This window comes from Trifolium pratense, linkage group LG1 (assembly GCF_020283565.1).
Source record: "Trifolium pratense cultivar HEN17-A07 linkage group LG1, ARS_RC_1.1, whole genome shotgun sequence".
NCBI lineage: Eukaryota > Viridiplantae > Streptophyta > Magnoliopsida > Fabales > Fabaceae > Trifolium > Trifolium pratense.
Window position 1 is genome coordinate 50,637,726 of NC_060059.1, and position 21,261 is coordinate 50,658,986.

Below are 21,261 nucleotides of genomic sequence, written 5' to 3' on the forward strand. Positions count from 1 at the left end.
CACAAACATGAAGCATTGGCAGCTACTCAAACAATTCAAAACACTAGTTAAAATAATGCTATTCATACAATTGTCGGATCTATAAACGACTACAACGGCTGTTTCTGCATTTGTGTGACAGGAAATAGTATAACATGCGCCATGTGTGCAATCGTGAAAGTAATGTGCAACTACCATTACTGCAATTATAACAACAAAAGAAAACGAATTGCTACCTGCACTGGTGGTGTCCTTTTCTATGCAAACGGCAGCATAATGAGAACCAAGTAACTCTAGAAGCACAAAATTCCAATTGCTTGAGAGATTCTTATGATCGCTGGAAGGATCAACAGTAATTTCGACTTCCTGTCAGGAAAATAAATTGTTGAAGCATACAAAATCACTAATTCACATGTGAACATGTCAGTACTAATGCAATTTCTGCCCAAATATCAGCCAATATGTTTAAGGACGTGCCCGTATGATGATAGTAGTTGACTCCAGTAGTTAACCGACATATAATATCTAGTGTTTTAAAAACCGAACAGGAAAGTTCAACCAGTTGAACCTTGAACTGGCCTTTAAAACAGTTTCATCCGGTTCAAGCAGTTTTAGATGGTTAAACTATGTTCCAGAGGTCTTGCTGGTTGATTTCCGGTTCAGTTTTTAAAGCATTGATAATTGATAATATATCTAACAAACTTTGTAAGAAACATACCTTAGAAATCACATGAGGTAGAACATGAATGCCTCTTTTCATTTGGTCTCTTAATCGAACAGTGAAAGTATTAAAAGGTGATGCTGAGAAGCCCCTTCCTAGTGCTTTTACATATGCCTCCTATAAATAGGAAATGTCTTTGTAAGTGAAGCCGCAGAACAGCAAAAAATAGATTGAATTCCCAACCTACTTATGCTCCCTCATCACATTATAATTACAACTATCAGAAAACAGATAAGTATCTAAGCAAATTTATGCTTACTACACTAAATTTGATTGGTTGTACAAACACTTTCCACGAGAATACGGAACTCGTGCATAAAACAAAGAAATACTAAGCCAAGGGCTAACAAAGAAAAGAAAAATAATCTAGACAGCTTTTAAAAAGCATTTTGTTAATACACATTCTTACCAGTTGAGAAGAAGTTTAGATTATGATAGGATTCAATTTAGTAATCTAACAAAAATCAGTAGGGAAACAGTAGAAAATAGGGAAAACGGCTGTATATTATTTCTGGAAATCCAATTAGAGTTCAAATGTGATCTAATTGTGAAGTACAACAGAATAGTAAAAGCAATAACAATGGATGAAAGCATAAACTGAGTAATTCGAGCTACTCAGGGTCTCCACATGCATAGAAGCATCTAAAACTTAAGCATGACTGACTCCAATGATGAATCCATTATTAATAATACCAAAATCTGTCAGATCTGTTTTTCTCTCTCTGCCATCTGCACCATTGATGGTGTTTAAAAGTCATTTATCTCTTTGTCATCTATCCATCACACCCCTGACTCACTACAACATAATATTCTCCTACATTCCTTTTGTTTCCTCTTCTTTTGTAGACCCTACCAAAGCTATCAATTCCCCTCCCTTCAAAATTCTCCTTGTCCACAAGGAGAAATCCTGGATATTCTTTCCTTAGCTTATCAACTAATTCTCAAGAATTTTCAAAAGCTGGAAGACCTTTCCACTTCACTAATACCTCCATCTCTCCTGTGTCATTCCTTCTGGTGTCTAAGGTTTCCTCCGGTTCGAGTTCTAACTGCCAGGATTCATTCATACAGCTAGGTAAAGGTTGTGGTTCAATGTTGGGTGCTAATGCCTTCTTCAAAAAAACCACCTAAGCCACTGTTTAGGTTGTCTACCAGTCAAACATCTTAAATAGGTTTCCAAACATCGATTCACTACCTTAGTTTGGCCATCCGATTGAGGGTGATATGCACTGCTAAATTTCAACTTGGTTCCTGCTTGTCTAAAAACTTCAGTCCAGAATGAGCTAAGAAACACCCTGTCTCTATCGGACACTATGGAATTTGGAAACCCATGTAGCTTCACTATTTCCTTAATGAACACATTGGCTACTTCTTTAGCTGTATATGGATCACAAATAGGCAAAAAATGAGCATACTTAGTTAACCTATCCACAACCACCATTATAGTATCCACCCCTTGAGCTTTAGGTAACCCGCCTATGAAGTCCATAGAGATGTCAGTCCATACCTGTGTGGGAATTGGTAAAGGCTGTAATAATCCTCCAGGGCTGAGGGTTTGATATTTATTTCTCTGACACACTTCACACGCTTCAACATACTCCTTGATGCATTTCCTCATTCCCTCCCAATACACAACCCCCGATATCTTCTTGTATGTTCTCAAATACCCCGAGTGTCCTCCACTTGAGGTATCATGGAATTCATGTAAGAGCCAAGCAATTCTAGATGAATTCTTAGGAATGATTATTCTCCCTTCATGATATAACCTTCCTCCTTTCAATTGGTACCCTTGATTACTGAGAGGTTCCCCTATCATATCTTGTGCCACCTTCTTCAACTTATCATCATCTTGAATTTCACTCTCCAACCCTTCCCATGCTTCACATTGAATCATGGTCACAGCCTGATATTGCATCTGCCTTGACAGTGCATTAGCAACACTATTCTCCTTCCCAGGTTTATATTTCACTTCAAAGTCATAGCCCATCAGTTTTGCTAACCATTTCTGCTGATCTCCCCCCAACACCTTCTGCTCAGTCAAGAATTTCAAGCTTTTTTGGTCAGTGTGGACTTGAAAATGCTTGCCCAGCAAGTATGGTCTCCACTTTTGTACAGCAATAACAATTGCCATAAACTCCCTTTCATAAACTGATTGATTTTGAGCTCTCTCTGACAGTGTTTGGCTCATGTAAGCTACTGGTCTTCCTTCCTGCATCAAAACAACACCTATTCCCTTACCAGAGGCATCAGTTTCTACCACAAATTCCTTGTTAAAGTCAGGCATGATTAGAACTGGGAGAGTTGTCATAGCTTGCTTAAGGAGTTCAAATGCTTGTTGAGCTTCTGCATTTCATTGGAAACTGTCTTTTTTGAGCAATTGAGGTAGAGGCCACGCAATCTTACTATAGTTCTTCACAAACTTCCTATAATATCCAGTTAAACCCAAAAATCCCCTTAGACTTTTGATCTCTTTTGGGTAAGGCCACTTCAACATATCCTCAATCTTTTTAGGATCAACTGATACTCCTCTATCAAATATCAAGTGACCTAGATATTCAATTTCCTCTTTGCCAAATGAACACTTTTTCTTGTTAGCAAATAACTGATGGTTTTTCAAAACTTGTAAAATTTCTCTCAAGTGCTTCACATGCTCATTCTTATTAGCACTATATATTAGAATACCATCAAAGAAAACTAATACAAATTTTCTAAGGTATGGCCTCAAAACCTCATTCATCGATGCTTGAAAAGTTAATGGAGCATTGGTAAGGCCAAAAGGCATAACCAAGTACTCATAGGGCCCCTCATGGGTTCTAAAAGCTGTCTTATCTATATCACCCTCCCTCATCCTAATTTGGTGATAACCTGACTTAAGATCCAGCTTAGAAAATATTACAACACCACTCAACTCATCTAATAACTCATCAATGACTGGTATAGGGAATTTGTTAGGTACAAATACCTTGTTCAAAGCCCTGTAGTCAGTGCAGAATCTCCATCCTCCATCTTTCTTTTTCACCAATAAAATTGGACTTGAAAATGGACTTGTACTGTGTCTGGTAATGCCAGCTTGTAACATTTCCTTCACAATCTTCTCTATCTCATTGTTCTGGTAGTAAGGGTACCTATATGGCCTTAAGTTGAGAATGTTGGCATCTGGTTTGAGCACTATAGCGTGGTCATGCTCTCTGGTGGGTGGTAAACCAGATGGCATGTTAAAGACCTCAACAAATTCTTCCAAAACTCCCTTCCATTCATTTAAGTCCACAACTTCTGGTGCTACTTTCTCTTCATCAGTGATAGGTTGTATATAGAACCCTACTCCTTCATTAACAATAGCCTTCATCATAGCTTTCCAAGTTGCTTGACTGTTGCACATTGTCGGGTCACCTTGAACTATATATCTGGTTCCTTCCAACTCCCACTTCAGACAAAGGTTACCAAAATTAGCCTCTATGTTACCCAAGCTTGCAAGCCAGTCCATCCCTATTACCATCTCTGTCCCTCCCAACTTCATGATGAAAAAATGTTGTTGAAAATTAACCCCTTGTATCTGAAAGTTCAATTTTTCACACACTCCTTGATTCTTCACCGTCTCCCCATTACCTACTTCAATAACATAAGTGGGTGTATCCACTAATGTCAAATCCAACTCCTCCACCAAACTGGGTGAGATAAAATTGCTAGTAGCTCCATAATCTATCAAAGTCAGCACTTGTGTGTCACCAATTTGTACCCAAACTTTGAAAGATTTGTTGGAAGTAAAACCTTCTCTGCTTTGTAATGACAGTTGCAATATTTTCAACTCCGCAACAGCTACTGCTTCACTCCCTTCCTCGACTAGTACCTTATCTACTTCCTCTTCACCACTACTGCCTTCACACAATCTCAAGCTCATGTGTTTGAACTTGCATATGTGCTCCCTATTCCACTTGTCCCCACATTTGAAGCACAGTCCCTTCTTGCTTCTTTCTTCTAGCTCTGCAGGTTCCAATCTCTTCCCTCTATACTTATCATTGGTCCCTGCTCCTCCTTTCTCACTTTCCCTCTTTACTCCACTAACATCTCTTGGATCTTTGAATCTATGGGTACTGCCTCTGTCCTTCCAGCTAACCCCTCTCCTCATTATCACATCATTCCTCTCTTTAATAAGCAAGGCACGATCCATCAAGTTAGATAGATCTTGGCTCTCATACATTTTCAACTCTGCTGAATCTCCTCCTTCAATCCATTCAAAAAAATAGAGTCTAACATCACTCTATCTTCTTTACGTAATGGTACCACCAACTTTTCAAATTTATCTCTATACTCCATTACTGTACTCTTCTGTCTTAGGCTCAACAGAGGTCCCAATGGATTATGAAGCAATCCTGGCCGAAACCTCCTTAGTACTGCCATCTTAAATTCCTCAACGGTGTTTGTTCCTCCCACCATTGAAACCAGTTCAAAGACTTCTCTTCCATGGCTAGCACCACCGTGTCCACCTTATCCTGCATACGCACTTCATTTAGACGGAAGTAGCGTTCAACACGGACTAACCATCCATACACATCATCTTCCTTAAAGATCGGGAACTCCAACCTCCTCCTACCTCCGGCGTAACCCAATCGGTTCCCACCATCGTGTCTCCTTAGTTGTCGTCTTGGTCTCAACGACACCGTACTCTTTTCGCTCCGGTCCTCCTCCTCGTCCTCATGGTTACTTCTTCCTAACGGCCGTCCTTGACGACGGTGCTGATGAACCGGTTGCTCCTGAATGAGCTGACGGATCTGTTCAAGTGTTATTTGAGGTCGCGACTGTTGTTCTAAAACAATTTTACGAATCTCATCCACAGAATTCTCTATGTTACCCATTCTTTGTTCTACTTGGTCAATGCGATTCTCCATAATCCTTCTCGTAATTTTCATGCACTGTTTGAACGTAACCAAATTGATAGGATTCAATTTAGTAATCTAACAAAAATCAGTAGGGAAACAGTAGAAAATAGGGAAAACGACTGTATATTATTTCTGGAAATCCAATTAGAGTTCAAATGGGATCTAATTGTGAAGTACAACGGAATAGTAAAAGAAATAACAATATATGAAAGCATAAACTGAGTAATTCGAGCTACTCAGGGTCTCCACATGCATAGAAGCATCAAAAACTTAAGCATGACTGACTCCAATGATGAGTCCATTATTAATAATGCCAAAATCTGTCAGATCTGTTTTTCTCTCTCTGTCATCTGCACCATTAATGGTGTTTAAAAGTCATTTATCTCTCTGTCATCTATCCATCACACCCCTGACTCACTGCAACAACATATTCTCCTACATTCCTTTTGTTTCCTCTTCTTTTGTAGACCCTACCAAAGCTATCAGATTACATAAGGCAGAAGTAGGGTTGGGAATAGGCCAGACAGCCTACAGGCACCTTCGGCCTAGCCTGTGTAAGCCTGGCCTGGCCTGTTTATTAAAAATGTCAGGCTTAGGCTTTGAAAAAAGCCTGTTTACATAAATAGGTCAGGCTTGTGCTTCTAAAAAAGCCTACAAAGCCTGATAGGTCGGCCTGTTTATATTTAATTATTATTATTATTTATTTTTTTTTTGCCAAAAAAAATATATTATTATTTAATCATATTTGTTATTTTATTAACTTTTAATTATTGTGCTAATCATTTTATTAGCTTTTTCTTAATGTTGAAGAAATTATAAAAATTTAAATGTGAAATAGGCTTTTAAGGCCTGTTTAGCCTATTTAAAAAGACTATATAAAGACATTTATGTAACACAGATTTTTAAATAGGCTACAAGGCCAGACCAGACTTTAAAAAGGCTCAGGCCAAAATAAATAACATTTGATAGGCCGTTGATGACGTATCGTCACACTCTCTAATCCATGCCTATTTGAGTAACATTAGATGCATTTTAGTAGGTTTTAAGCAATAAATTCAAGAGAAATCTACTCGGAAGCATGATTACTTATTCTGCAAGAAAGCAGGAAAATATGCAGGAAAATACAAAGTTGAACTACGCTGGGGGCGTGATGGACCACACGCCGCGTAGAACCTGCACCAGAGAGGACCAATTCCTGCTACAATTACGCGCGGCGTGGGGACCTACCACGCGCGGCGTAATTACTGGACCAGTGAGGTGGTTTTTCAGGTTTATACTACGCGCCGCGTGAGAGGAGGACGACGCGCAGCATGATGGCCAAGTTGAACTACACCGGGGGCGTGAAGCCATCACGCGCGGCGTAAATGAGCTAAAGTTGAAGACCAGTAGCCTCAGATTTGATCACGCGCCGCGTGATACCGTTACACGCGCGGCGTAGTTGGGAGAATTGCAACCACGCACGGCGTGGTAGATCTGGCGCGCGGCGTGGTTGCGTTTATTATATATAGAAACTTCATTTTTCTGGTTCAGGGGTTGGATTTTCTGCTACTGTTCATCTGCATTCTGTGATTCGGAGCGATTATACCTTTTGGATCCTGGAACACACTGGATAGCTTCAAGCACCTCAACTGAATGGATTCTCAAGTCATGGCGTTGAAGCTCGGAGCGGATCGAAGCACTATGAGGAGCTGATCTTCTCATAGAGGTAGGATCTTGGATAGCTTAGAATGTAGTGAATCATCATGTAATCTGATATTTTGTGTAGAATTACTCTTATAATAGTATTCACTTAATGCAATGCTATGATTAATGCTTTATGATTCGTGATCAGTTTTATAATGAACTTAGATTTGAATCACGTATGAGAATATTGATTTAATTTCTGAACTGATTGCATTAAGCACTTGAGTGTTTCCGGTCGAGAGATTGAAACATAGAGTGTAGCGAACGATCAACGCGTTTTCAAATACTTCGTTGTCGGTAGCTTACATCCGAGAGATCGGAGGAGTATCGACAACGGATAGGGTGAATTTTGACAAGAGAATGCGATTCACCATATTGTTGATCTAGTTGTGAATACTTGAGTGATTATATATGATATGTTAGATTGCATGTGATTAGCTATAGACTAGGTGATTCCGATGATTCTACCTCACTTTTCTACCATTGAACTAGCACATTTTCTTACCGTCAAACTACTCAACTTAACCCCCAAATATGTTTGTTAATTTCATTATGTTTATAGACACGATTCTCCTTGTTTAATCGCGCAATCCATGTGGACCGATACTCTTTTTATTACTACGTGGCGGTATTCGTACACTTGCGAATTAAGTCATCAGCCGTAGGCCAGACTCAGGCCTGAAGATAAATCTTAGGCCAGGCTCAGGCCTGTCAAGGCCTGACCTGTCAAGGCCTGACCTGTTCCCAAACCCTAGGCAGAAGCTTTCAACTTGTTGGCGTTTCATTGCTTTCAAAAAATAATTAATGCTGAGGAAAATTAATGATATGAATCCAACCAACATAAATACTCAAATTTTCTCCGGATAATAGTTCAAAAGAGTCACATTTGTGCTTATAAAAAAATCCACGTTTGTTTGAAATCTAACTCCTAACTGAGTAGTAAAATTGATGCAATACAGTAGTGATATTCAATACCTTTCAAAAAAAAAAAAGTAGTGACATTCAACAAAAAGAAAGAATTGTGGTCATAAGTGTAACTCAGTTGGTAACTCAAAAACGATTCTACCAATAATTTAACTCGAATTGGTGACCTAGAAACGTAAAATCTATAAGCTACTAGAGGCATGTAAAAGGATCATAATTCAGCCCTTTTTTTTTTACTCTATTGGTAACTCCAATGAATGAGTATTTTTCTTCGAATCGTAATCTCCACAACATCAATGAGTCATTCATTTCACCTAATTAAAAGGTTTTTTGTGCATGAAACATAGTCTTGATGAAACACTTTGCACACCAGTTATTGAACCGATGTTAAAGGTCACATTCTACATTTAGATCTCATAAAAGTATTTTTTGCAGCTTCTGCCTTGTATATGTTCGTTTGGAAGACCATAAATAAAAAAATAATAAAGTAAATTGCAGCTCATGACATTAGTAGTTATTATTCTCAACAGAATGAACCAAATACTATGTTTATCAATAATAATTTATAAATAATAATAAAATACAAATAGATTTGAAAACTTTCAATCTTAAACTCATAAGTTAAATAATTTAACATTGGAGTTCAAGCTGAAGGACAAAAGGTGATGGCATAGTCGGGTGTTGCAAAGCATGTAAAAGTGCTGCTCTTATCATCGTAAGCATAACTATAAGCACCGGGGCATTGATTCTTGAAAATGATAGAGTAGATTGTGGGTGGACATTTTTCTTCGGTATTGTACTCTCCACGACAACAATATTGATCTTGATTTAAAGCCAAGCAAGCGCTCTTACAAGCAATCGTACTTCCATCAGAACCTCTCACTTCAAGCTCAGCAGGACATACTACATTGATGTTTCCAGGACAGCTCGAGGTTTTGCAATCACCACTACCACCTTGTGGCGTTACGGACATGGGCACATTAAACCCATCCACATTGCTCACGTCATAGAAATCTTGTCCTCCGTTTGATGCTACCGTTATTTCTACAAGTGTTGCGGGTGGAATTGCGCCAGCACCATTGCACCCCACTTGTCCAGAGGCACAATCGGCGGTATCACAACTGAACCTTCCGAAGTTGGTGGAACATCCTGTTCGACCCCAAAACCGACCTGACCATGGAGATGGAAGGTCGATTGAAGTGGTTGCCCCAGGTCCCAATTCAAAACCTGTCGTTGATAGTTGAGGTTTTTGGTCTCCGGTTAAAGTTCCTGGCCATACCGTGTATTCACACCTGTTTGTGAATGTCACCTTAGCTCCTCCAACAGCTGCAAAGAAAACCAAAATAATTATTATAAGCAAAATGAATTTGTTAACACATGAAGATGTATTTTACAAAGCTAAATGAATATGGAAAAACATAGTTGAATAATATTTATATATACCATAGAAGAGGATTGCCAAGCTAAGGCATAGAGCAACAGGGGTAATCTTCATTTGGATATGATTTAGGTGATTCTTGTTTTTGGAGGTTTGTGAATATATATTGATATTGATGAGAGTTTTTGGTTTTCAATTGTAGTTTGTTTTGCAAGTGATTGATGAAGTTGTTCTTAGCTTCTTGACATATATATAGGCTTTGAGGGTCAATAATGTTTGGAATAATACCTAAATATCTTTTTTGGAAAATTTTATATTTAAATATAGTTTTAGATTTATATTTGAAATAAAATAATATTAGGTTTTTTTATTTATATTTCTCTTTAGAATATTTAAGATTTGTTTAGAATTTATTATAGGATTAGTGTTTTTTTTATGTAGCTCTATATTTAGAGCCATAAACATGATGAATAAAACAAGAACTTTAGTTTTCTTCATATAACCCTATATTTAAGGAGAGTTTTCTCCCTAAAATTATATCCCACCAAATTCCGCAATACCAAAAACACAAAAAACCATATCAAATAATTATGTTTGGTCAATTAAAAATAAAATACTGAGCAGTGCTAATATGGTACTTATATGGAACAATTCGACATAACTTGGCCTCCATGGATTGGAAAAGTCTCAATCAAATCTTAATCACCACTCACCAGTACCTATCCACGGCGTCTATTTATTATTTTATATTTTGTTAAATATTTTGTCAAGTAATTTAGTGGCTAAACTCTCATATATATATGTATATATATATTTTTTTTCACCACAAGTATCTAGTCTACTAGACCGCCTAAGTTGATTCAGAGGCAAATTCTGACATCAAGAGATTGAGATTGAACAGTGATCTTCCCTACCCATTCTAGTCACCTATGGTCCAATTAATGATTATTTTAAATTTACATATATTTTAAGCGCGGGGAAGTAAAAAAATCTCCAGCAGACAGTTGTTAGTTATCAACTGAACCACGCTGTAGCAGACAAGATCATATTGTTGAATTATTCTTAATAGATATTAGCAGAATTGTGGTATGATTTTGTCAAAAAAACAAAACAAGCATGGGTCCTTTATTTATAACATTATTCTTTTGCCCATTAAAAAAAATTATGTAATCCAATGTGCACAATTTTAGGGTCCGTTTGGTGCACAGGATAAGAGACAAAATAAGATAATTGTATCATATCTTGCCGCAATCCAGTGTTTGGTGATACAGCAGGATATGATAAGTTAATCCTGAAGCTTATCATATCCTGTCTCTCTAGTTATAATTTTTATCCTGAATTTGAGTTGGGTTACCAGCAATAAGATAAGAAAAAAGAATTACTGATTTATTTTATAAAATATATTTTAAAATACATAAAATAAAATTAATAAAATAATTAATTTTTAAATATATATGTGATTTTTTCACAGGGGTTATTTTGTAATTTATATATTTTAAAAAATCAAAATTTTACTAAAATTACAATATTTTAAAGTAAAATGATTATTAAAAAATTGACAAATAGGGATATTAATTTAAATTTTATCAAAAATTAAATATAATTCTTTTGCAATAGTAGTTTTATTATTTACGTATGAGATATATCATATATTTATTTGGCTTATCTAACATGTATATATTATTGAGTTATTTATTTGATCATGATTCACATAAAAAAATTAAACTTGATTATTTTCTCATGATTTTTATTTGAAATTATATAAAGTTATTTGATTACTTATTTATATTTTTTATTTATAAAATTTAAAGAATTACAAAATAATTTTAAAAAAATAACAATTGTTTTACAAAAGTAATTTTGTCATTTAAATATGTTATATATCTTATCATATTATTATCAGCAAGTATGAATTAAAAACAAAATATAATAGTTATCATGTTTGTTATCCTGTGTGAACCAAACACAGGATATGATAACTGAGTATAACGGTTATCCTGCCGTTATCCTATCATATCCTTATCTTGTTTTATATCCTGTCCTATCACTATGTTATCATGTGCACCAAACGGGCCTTATAAGACAAATATGACTAAAAGGATTCAAGTATCAATACAAGAGTGGATGATATTAATTACAAATCATGATATAACAAATTTAGAGAATTGTTGGACTTGCAGCATGTAATTGCCTTGAAATTAATGTTCAGAAAACAGGCTTCAAGTCTGCCTTCTGCGCTAGGCGCAAACGGAGTTGCGAAACCAGGTTGAGCTGCTGCCTCCTGCGTAAGGTGCAGGCCTGGCTACGCGAGGTGCAGCGCCCTGGTCTATATATATTGAGTGCTGATGAAGATGGTAAAGATGTTGACAATATTCTATACAAGCAGATGGTTGGTTGCTTAAGATATGCATTCAATTCAAGGCCTGATATTTGTCACACTGTAGGAGTGGTTAGTAGGTTTATGCAAAGCCCCAAATTAGTTCATATGCAAGCTGTCAAGAGGATCATGAGGCATCTGCAAGGTACAATTGATCATGGTATTTTGTTTCCAAAGCCAAAGGAGCATGAAAGCAAGTTAACTGGTTTTTGTGATTCTGACCGGTGTGGTGACCAAGTAGAAAGGAGAAGCACTATGAGATACATTCATAGTGAAAAAATGGAGTTCGGTAGATATCACATACCAGCATCTCGGACAGTATCTCCCAGACTTCCCAGGCAACAAGAAAAAATGGAGTTCTAAAATAAATTAGAACACTGATGATTCCGAAAATGTAAAGCTGTGTTGTTGGTGAAACTTCCATTTTATTATAGAATCACCAATTAACACACCAGCAGTTTACTCGATCCCCCAATTACTGCCACAGTATCAATTCCAGAAATACATTCATCTTCAACAAATGGAATTGTTTTACGTATGGTCAGATTTACTGAAATGCTTCCTTTGTCTGCAAACCACAAACATGAAGCATTGGCAGCTACTCAAACAATTCAAAACACTAGTTAAAATAATGCTATTCATACAATTGTCGGATCTATAAACGACTACAACGGCTGTTTCTGCATTTGTGTGACAGGAATTAGTATAACATGCGCCATGTGTGCAATCGTGAAAGTAATGTGCAACTACCATTACTGCAATTATAACAACAAAAGAAAACGACTTGCTACCTGCACTGGTGGTGTCCTTTTCTATGCAAACGGCAGCATAATGAGAACCAAGTAACTCTAGAAGCACAAAATTCCAATTGCTTGAGAGATTCTTATGATCGACGGAAGGATCAACAGTAATTTCGACTTCCTGTCAGGAAAATAAATTGTTGAAGCATACAAAATCACTAATTCACATGTGAACATGTCAGTACTAATGCAATTTCTGCCCAAATATCAGCCAATATGTTTAACGACGTGCCCGTATGATGATAGTAGTTGACTCCAGTAGTTAACCGACATATAATATCTAGTGTTTTAAAAACCGAACAGGAAAGTTCAACCAGTTGAACCTTGAACTGGCCTTTAAAACAGTTTCATCCGGTTCAAGCGGTTTTAGACGGTTAAACTATGTTCCAGAGGTCTTGCTGGTTGATTTCCGGTTCAGTTTTTAAAGCATTGATAATTGATAATATATCTAACAAACTTTGTAAGAAACATACCTTAGAAATCACATGAGGTAGAACATGAATGCCTCTTTTCATTTGGTCTCTTAATCGAACAGTGAAAGTATTAAAAGGTGATGCTGAGAAGCCCCTTCCTAGTGCTTTTACATATGCCTCCTATAAATAGGAAATGTCTTTGTAAGTGAAGCCGCAGAACAGCAAAAAAATAGATTGAATTCCCAACCTACTTATGCTCCCTCATCACATTATAATTACAACTATCATAAAACAGATAAGTATCTAAGCAAATTTATGCTTACTACACTACATTTGATTGGTTGTACAAACACTTTCCACAAGAATACGGAACTCGTGCATAAAACAAAGAAATACTAAGCCTAGGGCTAACAAAGAAAAGAAAAACAATCTAGACAGCTTTTAAAAAGCATTTTGTTAATACACATTCTTACCAGTTGAGAAGAAGTTTAGATTACATAAGGCAGAAGCTTTCAACTTGTTGGCGTTTCATTGCTTTCAAAAAATAATTAATGCTGAGGAAAATTAATGATATGAATCTAACCAACATAAATACTCAAATTTTCTCCAGATAATAGTTCAAAGAGTCACATTTGTGCTTATAAAAAAATCCACGTTTGTTTGAAACCTAACTCCTAACTGAGTAGTAAAATTGATGCAATCCAGTAGTGATATTCAATACCTTTCAAAGAAAAAAGTAGTGACATTCAATAATGTGACAAACCTTGAGAGTCCATAATTTTAAAAACTCAGGATGCCGAAGCTCAGGATCTACAATGTGAGTCAGCATTTTTACTTCATGGGGAGAAAAGTATCGACATGCAAAGGCTAAAATGTCATTCTTTAACCTCCTCTGCTTCTCTTCCACATCAATACCAATCTACAATGAGAAAACAAAAGTATGTTCAAAGCCAACAGTCTTGAGCAGGAAAAATCACAATAAAGATAATAAGGGCCCTATGGATTTGGCTTATTTTTGAGCTTATGAAAATAAATAAACTTTTACGTTAATTCATAAGTTTTCACCAACAAATATCGTATTTTTATAAGTTGTTTTCTCATAAACTGACTTGAAAAGCTTATACTAATAGTTAAAAACTTACTATTTATTTGCATAAGTTGACCAAATAATAACATTTGTATAACAATATTAAATACACACCGGCGAACCCACAGTTACTCCACATGCTATCAAAGAAGAAGTGTGCGAGATATTAAAATGTAGTGGCGGTAGGCTCCAATCATCAGCATATTGCCAGTCTACCTATTCAAATATGCTACTCAAAACTTAGTATTTACAAGAAAACTCAATGAACAATATATGTCAATTAAGCGAGATAAAAGTTTAATCGTTCAAAAGTAACAGGTAATAAGTTAAAAATAGTAAAACACACCTCAGGTTTGCCATAATTGTTCTTCCTAAACTTCAAGGATTTTGGATCAATCTGACAATTTGTCTGGTCTAGCAGTAAAAAATATTGCTTAGATACACGACTTCTGTCGTGATATAAAAAGAATCAAAATCAAATGATGCAAGAACATGAACAGTATATAGATAACAGATGTTCTAGCAAACAAGTAGGCTATATGTCCACTCAAGGAGAACTTAGTAATAAGTAATCAAGAAATATTTAGCGAATTCAGAGAACCAAATCTGGCTAATTACTTGGTAGTGTGAAGTGTCAAACACTATATGAAACCACGCATTTTTGGTCCACTCAATACTGAAGTCAGCTAGGTGATTACTAGATAATATATAATATAGTAACAATAACATAAAAACAATATTATACAAATCAAAGGGAAACAAACAAAATAAAGAAACTATGTATCAGAACTTCAAAACTTACATCTTGCTAGTGTAGTGCGAACCAATGCACGAGCAAGGAGTGCACTTTTCTTCAGCTCCTCCCCACGCATACGAAGTACATTTTCTTTCTCACAAGGTGATAATATTTCAAAATATCTGTTCAATAGGTTTTTGCACTTTACCTCATTAGGCAAAACATACCAAAAATGTGCTTCACTGCATTGCAAAATACAATATATTCAGTTAGCACCTAATATATCATGTGACATTCAAAAAGATACATAACTGACATGATTTTAATTGAAAACTGAAATGGCATCCACAAGGCGAATAGCATATTTATTTTAATCAAAACCGAATTGTACATATGAATATGAACATGAAATTGTGGTATATAAAACATGGACACAGACACGAACACTGACACGTCGACACCGGTTATATTTTGAGAAATGACATAATTTAGTGTAATCATATGTGTCGGTGTCGTGTCGGTGACGCATGTCTGACACGGGACACGCCTAATCTGAGGAGTGTCGGTGCATCATAGCACACAGCATAACAAAATATTCAATATTAAAAAATGATCACATACTTTTGTGCCGGAAGCTGCACAGGAGACAAAGAGCATGCAGTAACAAGATTCCTTCCAAAGCAAGATACATTCATCATTATCCGTGGTTTATTGTAACGCATTGTACTCATGCATACTAGGACCAAATCATACCTATTATATTGTCTTCAAAATTAGTTCAACCTCGAAACAGGAACATCATAGGAAACACTGAAATACTACAAGGATGACATAATGTTTACACAAAACAAACAAAATAAGTGATTAATTCAAAAACAGTATTAAATTACATAAATGTGTTTCCCAATTTGCATCAATTTTAGGTTTCCAGAGGAACAGGCACAATTACAACAGTTTAATTTCAGAGTTCAGACCATCCAAGCATATTAATAAAAGAAAATTTAGATTTGAGGAGGATTTTTAAGGGTTTATATGAAAAGGTGTTCAAAGATATACCTGTGAGGGTTTCGTTTCGAATCAGAATGACAGAGCTATCTCAGTGTTTCATGAATATCAACTAATACAACACTGTCGATTTCGAATCTGATGCTCAAATACGGGACAAATTTTCCTCGCTTGTACTGGTGAATTTTTTATTTTCTCCTGATAAAATTAAAAACATTGGAGAAACCCCCAGTTCCTTTTTAAAAATCGCTTTTTAATTCTACATTTAGAATTTTTCATCACTAATATTTTTTTATCACTAATATTTTTTATTATAGATCGTAAAAATTTATGAAAATTTATTTTCAAAAATAATTTAATTGTTGTGCACTGTCGGTGTAAATTTTTTTTATATATGCATGTGTTGCCACATCATTTAATGAAAGTGACACATTATCTGTTTTTAAACATTATACATGATGTGTTGATATATTACTGAACACATGTGTAAAATAACTTTACGCACAAGTGTATATAAATTAAATTCTTTGCGAAGATGCACCCTCAAAATGCAATCATCTCATCTCCTCTAGGTATTTTAAGGGAAAAAAATGCTCGCTATGTACAACATGAACTCCTCCTAGATGTCAAGTTCTACCTAGCAAACTGTGTTTACATATATGTATGAACCTTCGAACATAAATAGTACACACATTCATCAACTTTTTTTCTTCACTCCAAACTCATCAAAAAGAGGTTATTTAGGATAACGTGGAGATGGTGGTAGAGGTAGAGTAGGAACAAAAGTCGCATGAGGTTGTTAAATTTGTTTGGATTTCAACCTTAAAAGTTAGCTCATATGGTAAGGTTTTCCTCACGTCCGAGAACCTAACTAATACGACGCTGTCGAGTTCGAATCTGATGCTCAAATATGGGACGAATTTTCCTGGCTCGTACTGGGGAATTTTTTATTTCCTATGGATAAAAACATTGGAGAAACCACGGTTCCTTTTTAAATGTCATTTTTTTATTATGGATCGTAAAAACTTATGAATTTTTTTTTTTGGCAAAATAGGGTATGATTGCACCCTCAAAATGCAGTCATCTCCTTTAGGAATTTTCAGAAAGAAAAAAAAAATCTCGCTATGTACAACATGAATTCCTTTCGGATGTCGAGTTCTATATAGCGAACTGTGTCTACATATATGCATGAACCTTCAGACATAAATAGTACACAGATTCACCAACTTTTTTTTTCACTCCAAACCCATCAAAAAGCGGTTATTTTTAGCAAAATCGTGTTTCCAAGTCACAATCCAAGCATCAAGGAGCTCCACACACACACACATTACACTGAGTTGAATGCAAATGTAATGTAACTCTAGAACCTTTATATTCGATTTGTAAAGTTTTTTGTTTCAATCACGTCAAACATGTTTCAATCGTACAGTTCGCACCATGTTTAGCGAACCAAGATTGAAAATTGTTATCTTTTAAAAAAAAATATTTAATTTTAGGAATTGTTATGGATGATTTAAAGGCAAGCAAAGAGGATAGACATAAGGTAGAACAAACATAATCTTGATGCAAAGCCGACAAACAAACCATCTAAGGTTGAGGCTCCTAATGTTAATTCATATCATACTGTTGAGAGGATCCCTTAGCCACTAGCAAGCTTTGTAATACTCAACTGATCTGTCAAGCTTGTTTTGATCTTGTATACTCAAAGAGACCCTATATCACGTTTTCTTGGTGGAAGAGGTACTAAGTCTTAAGTATTTGTCTTTTGCAAACCAGTAAGTTCCTCCACCATAGCTTTCTGCCAAAGTGTATAATAATAGCTTCTTTATAGCAAGAGGGTCGGACAAACTGTGAAGAGATGTTAGAAAAGAAGCAAAAGAAACAATAAATTGAATAAACAAATTAAATCAGGCAATTGAGTAGACTTAAGATCACATGAAAGATGTAGAGTATGAACAAAAGTCGCAGAGGTTGTTAAATTTGTTTGGATCTCAACTTTAAAAGTTAGCTCATATTTATAAACCTATCTGCCCAAGAACCTAAACAACGTAAAACTTAGACAAACTGAAACGGCACAATTGCATATTCAACATAATAACAGAAATTGAATGAATGTAATAGAATGTGTTAAACCCGCACAACATAGTGAATCAAAATTCAAATTTAAAACGTGTTAAATTCAAATTTATAAAAAAATATTGTTTTCTATTTTACCGAAAAATAGTGTTATCATTGGTGAATATGTATTTTTTAGTTTACTACTTTAAAATTTCAGCTCCTTTGCTTTCCATTGCTGCTTTGCACGTTCTGGCACTTTATGACTCGTGAGATATAACTAATGCCATGTTTTTATAATTTTGTGTGTTTCATATTAAGCTAAGATACTAAATTATTCAAAAATATTTGTACTCATTAACAATTAGATGAGATGACATGAAATTCTTCTATTTTAGTTAAGGTTTTGGGTTCGTTTCATGCTTTGGGTATGTAGCAACATTAAAACTCTTAAAAGGAGTTTGTTGCCTATTTGAATTTCATAAGACTCGAGAAATTAGTCTCTACAATTTCGCGTAGAAAATATCCGATTTACAACAAAAAAAAAATGTTCAAATATGAGCTGATTTGAGAGAGTTTATCGTCAAGTTCACAAATTTTAAAAGGTTATATTGTATTTACACACAGAAAATATTTAATTTACACTAACTAACAAATATTAATCTATATTTAAGCCACATCAAATCAACTCCATTGCCGCCCTGATTAAATTGGTTTTAGATCGTCACTGTTGGGTTAAAGGTTGGTTTTTTTTTTTTTGACGGAATTAAAGGTTGGTTTTTTAGATCCAAAATCATGACTCAAATAATACAATTTTTTAAAGTCATCCTCTAAAAATATACACATTGAAATTCTTGTCTCTTATTTGGACAACTCTATTTCTTATACTATTCTCAAAATTATTGTCACTAATTTAACGTTATAGAGAAAAATTCCTTGGTACTAATAATAAGACAATTGGAGAAGCCAAATTAAACTTGTGACAATATATAAATATGTAAGACATTTTTTAGTTTTCAAACAATAATGATCCTAAGTAGTGGACCACAAATAACCATAGTGTAGTTTGCAATAATGATTCCTATGTAGAAATTCATTTTGTTAAGTGAATAAATCAGAGTATCAGGTTTCGAACTTTGATCCATTCTACATATTTCATGCGATGTTTTTACCAACTGAAATTTGTTCATGGAAGCCAATTTTAATGAATGAAAACTTTTTTTTTACAAGATAATGAATGATGCCATATTGTTAAGTTTTTTATTAGCCCTAGTTTGCGCCATTCCATTGACACGTAAGCAATGGCTACCTAAAATTTAGAGCCAACAAATTTAGAGTTGTGACCCACCACACCAACTGTATTATCATACTGCTCTACCACTTCTAGTTCTAAGTTGTAGTAGTGTGCCACACATTGTTGGTGCCTTTTTTCTCTTAATTTTTAACAATAACAAATTATCTACTTTAGTCCCTTTTAACTATTATTAGGTCATTTTGTAAAAAAAAAAAAAAAAAACTATTATTAGGTCATGTTAAGTATTCTTCTGTGTATGAAAAGAATTTGTATGATTTGAAATAAAAGATTTGAAATAAAATGCAGTTATATATAAAGTGAGTTTATGTCATCGTTCAACAATGTTTGAGTTTATCAAAAAAGTTTCAGTCTCTTATAATATTTTTGATTGAGAGAAATGACAATATTTAACATGCGATAACGTTTTGAATAAGATTATTTCATGTGAAATGAATCTATGACAAACCCACAAAAAATAAGCTTATGCGATAATACGAATTCTTTTTTATTTTTTGAATTGTAAACATTTTTTTCAAAATTATTCAACATCTCTTAGCTCTCCAACCAAACTATCTACATGGCATAAAACCATTATGATGTATTCTTATTAATTGTCGGGCAGTTTATATGGTACATTCAAATAATTCAAATATACCAGTATATTAAGTCATTAAATTGATAAACTTACGATTATTTTTATGAATTAAAAAACTATGAGCCGATTATTGTATTTTAGAGATGATAATATCACAAGAAAAAAACATAATTTCATTGTTTATAAGCATTACACTAATTTTTAACATTTTTTCATTTTTAAAAAATTCAATATTGACTATTATGAGGAATAAAAATTCAAAAAAATATCAAATTTCATATTTTTGACAATTTCGATAAATAATATCTGGTTATCATAATTTATTAATGATAGAAAAAAAAATTATTTCTTTTAAAAAAATATTTATTTACCTATTAATTGAATGATTTAATGTACCAGTACATTCGAAAGTATCAAATGTACCATCGAATTTTTCCAATTGTGGATGTTAAATTAATTTAAAACACTGTTTTTTTCTTCCTCAAAGCATTCACCTGCCATGATTTTTTTAATAATTCAAACGTGGAAAGTGGACTTTTTCAAAAGGGTACACATCCCCTTTGTACTTTTATTTGTCCCTCACTTTCTTTCCTCTTACAAATATAGTCCTTAAAAGTCCTCCTTCAAACTTGCACACAATAGCCATTATAATTTCCTTTACATATATACCTCTCTTCTTCTATTTTCAACTGAATTATAATAATTCAGAATCAAAATGCTAGGGAAAAAAATGGTATCATTGAAGAAACTTGCCAAGAAGGTGAAAGCTAGTGGTGGAGCTGACCCTAACACTAACCATGAATGTTTACTTAAGGGGTACCAAGAAGAATTCTCCACAAACACAACTCCAACGGGTTATTTTGCACTTTATGTAGGGGAAGAACATCAGAGAAATGTAGTTCCAACAAGCTATCTTTCTCACCCTTTATTCAAGATGTTGTTAGAGAAATCATACAATGAATTTGGGTTTGAGCAAAGGAATGGCCTTGTAGTTCCATGTAGTGTTTCAACATTTCAAGAGGTTGTAAATGCTATTGAATGTAACAATGGAAAGTTTCACTTGGGCAAGATTTTTCATGATTTTGTTTCAAGTGTAGAAAAATAGATGTTGACCTTTTTTTGTTTTAGTATTGGTTAGTGTTAAAATGCATTGGAAGTATCATCTCTTTTGTGGGATTTGAATCTTCTACTGAATTGTGCAGCGATTCTCTCAACAACTTTTTTATTTATTTCTCAATTCTTCTCTTTCTTTTTCATTTCTATTTTTCTAAAAATAGATCTCCACCTATTGTAGTTCTCTATGGGTTGAGAGATGTAAACGGGTGGGGGTGGAGATAATC

General features: G+C 34.7%; 3 protein-coding genes across 4 annotated transcripts; 1 reads left to right on the forward strand and 2 right to left on the reverse strand.

Moving 5' to 3' along the window:
- Nucleotides 1-8,823: 8,823 nt before the first annotated feature.
- Nucleotides 8,824-9,699, reverse strand: LOC123903247 (thaumatin-like protein 1b). The gene is made up of 2 exons (XM_045953193.1): nt 9,625-9,699; nt 8,824-9,507 (listed from the first exon to the last, which is right to left on the reverse strand). The coding sequence occupies exons 1-2, from the start codon at nt 9,674-9,676 to the stop codon at nt 8,825-8,827; spliced, it is 735 nt and encodes a 244-aa protein (XP_045809149.1). The 5' UTR covers nt 9,677-9,699; the 3' UTR covers nt 8,824.
- A 1,902-nt stretch (nt 9,700-11,601) lies between these two features.
- LOC123903246 (4'-phosphopantetheinyl transferase HetI-like) lies at nt 11,602-16,207 on the reverse strand. Of its 2 annotated transcripts, XR_006807870.1 has the most exons (10): nt 16,029-16,201; nt 15,594-15,725; nt 15,039-15,214; nt 14,583-14,650; nt 14,351-14,452; nt 13,913-14,068; nt 13,210-13,329; nt 12,728-12,857; nt 12,241-12,504; nt 11,602-12,074 (listed from the first exon to the last, which is right to left on the reverse strand). XR_006807870.1 is itself a non-coding variant. In XM_045953192.1 (9 exons), exons 2-9 carry the CDS (start codon nt 15,701-15,703, stop codon nt 12,380-12,382), a joined length of 987 nt encoding a protein of 328 aa, XP_045809148.1. In that variant the 5' UTR covers nt 15,704-15,725; nt 16,029-16,207; the 3' UTR covers nt 11,602-12,379. The 2 variants fall into 2 exon arrangements, 1 of the variants encoding a protein (XP_045809148.1); XM_045953192.1 differs by having other exon boundaries at nt 11,602-12,504; nt 16,029-16,207.
- Nucleotides 16,208-20,651: 4,444 nt separating this feature from the next.
- On the forward strand, nt 20,652-21,026 carry LOC123895942 (auxin-induced protein X15-like). Its single transcript, XM_045946409.1, has one exon. The coding sequence runs from the start codon at nt 20,652-20,654 to the stop codon at nt 21,024-21,026; it is 375 nt and encodes a 124-aa protein (XP_045802365.1).
- Nucleotides 21,027-21,261: the final 235 nt, after the last annotated feature.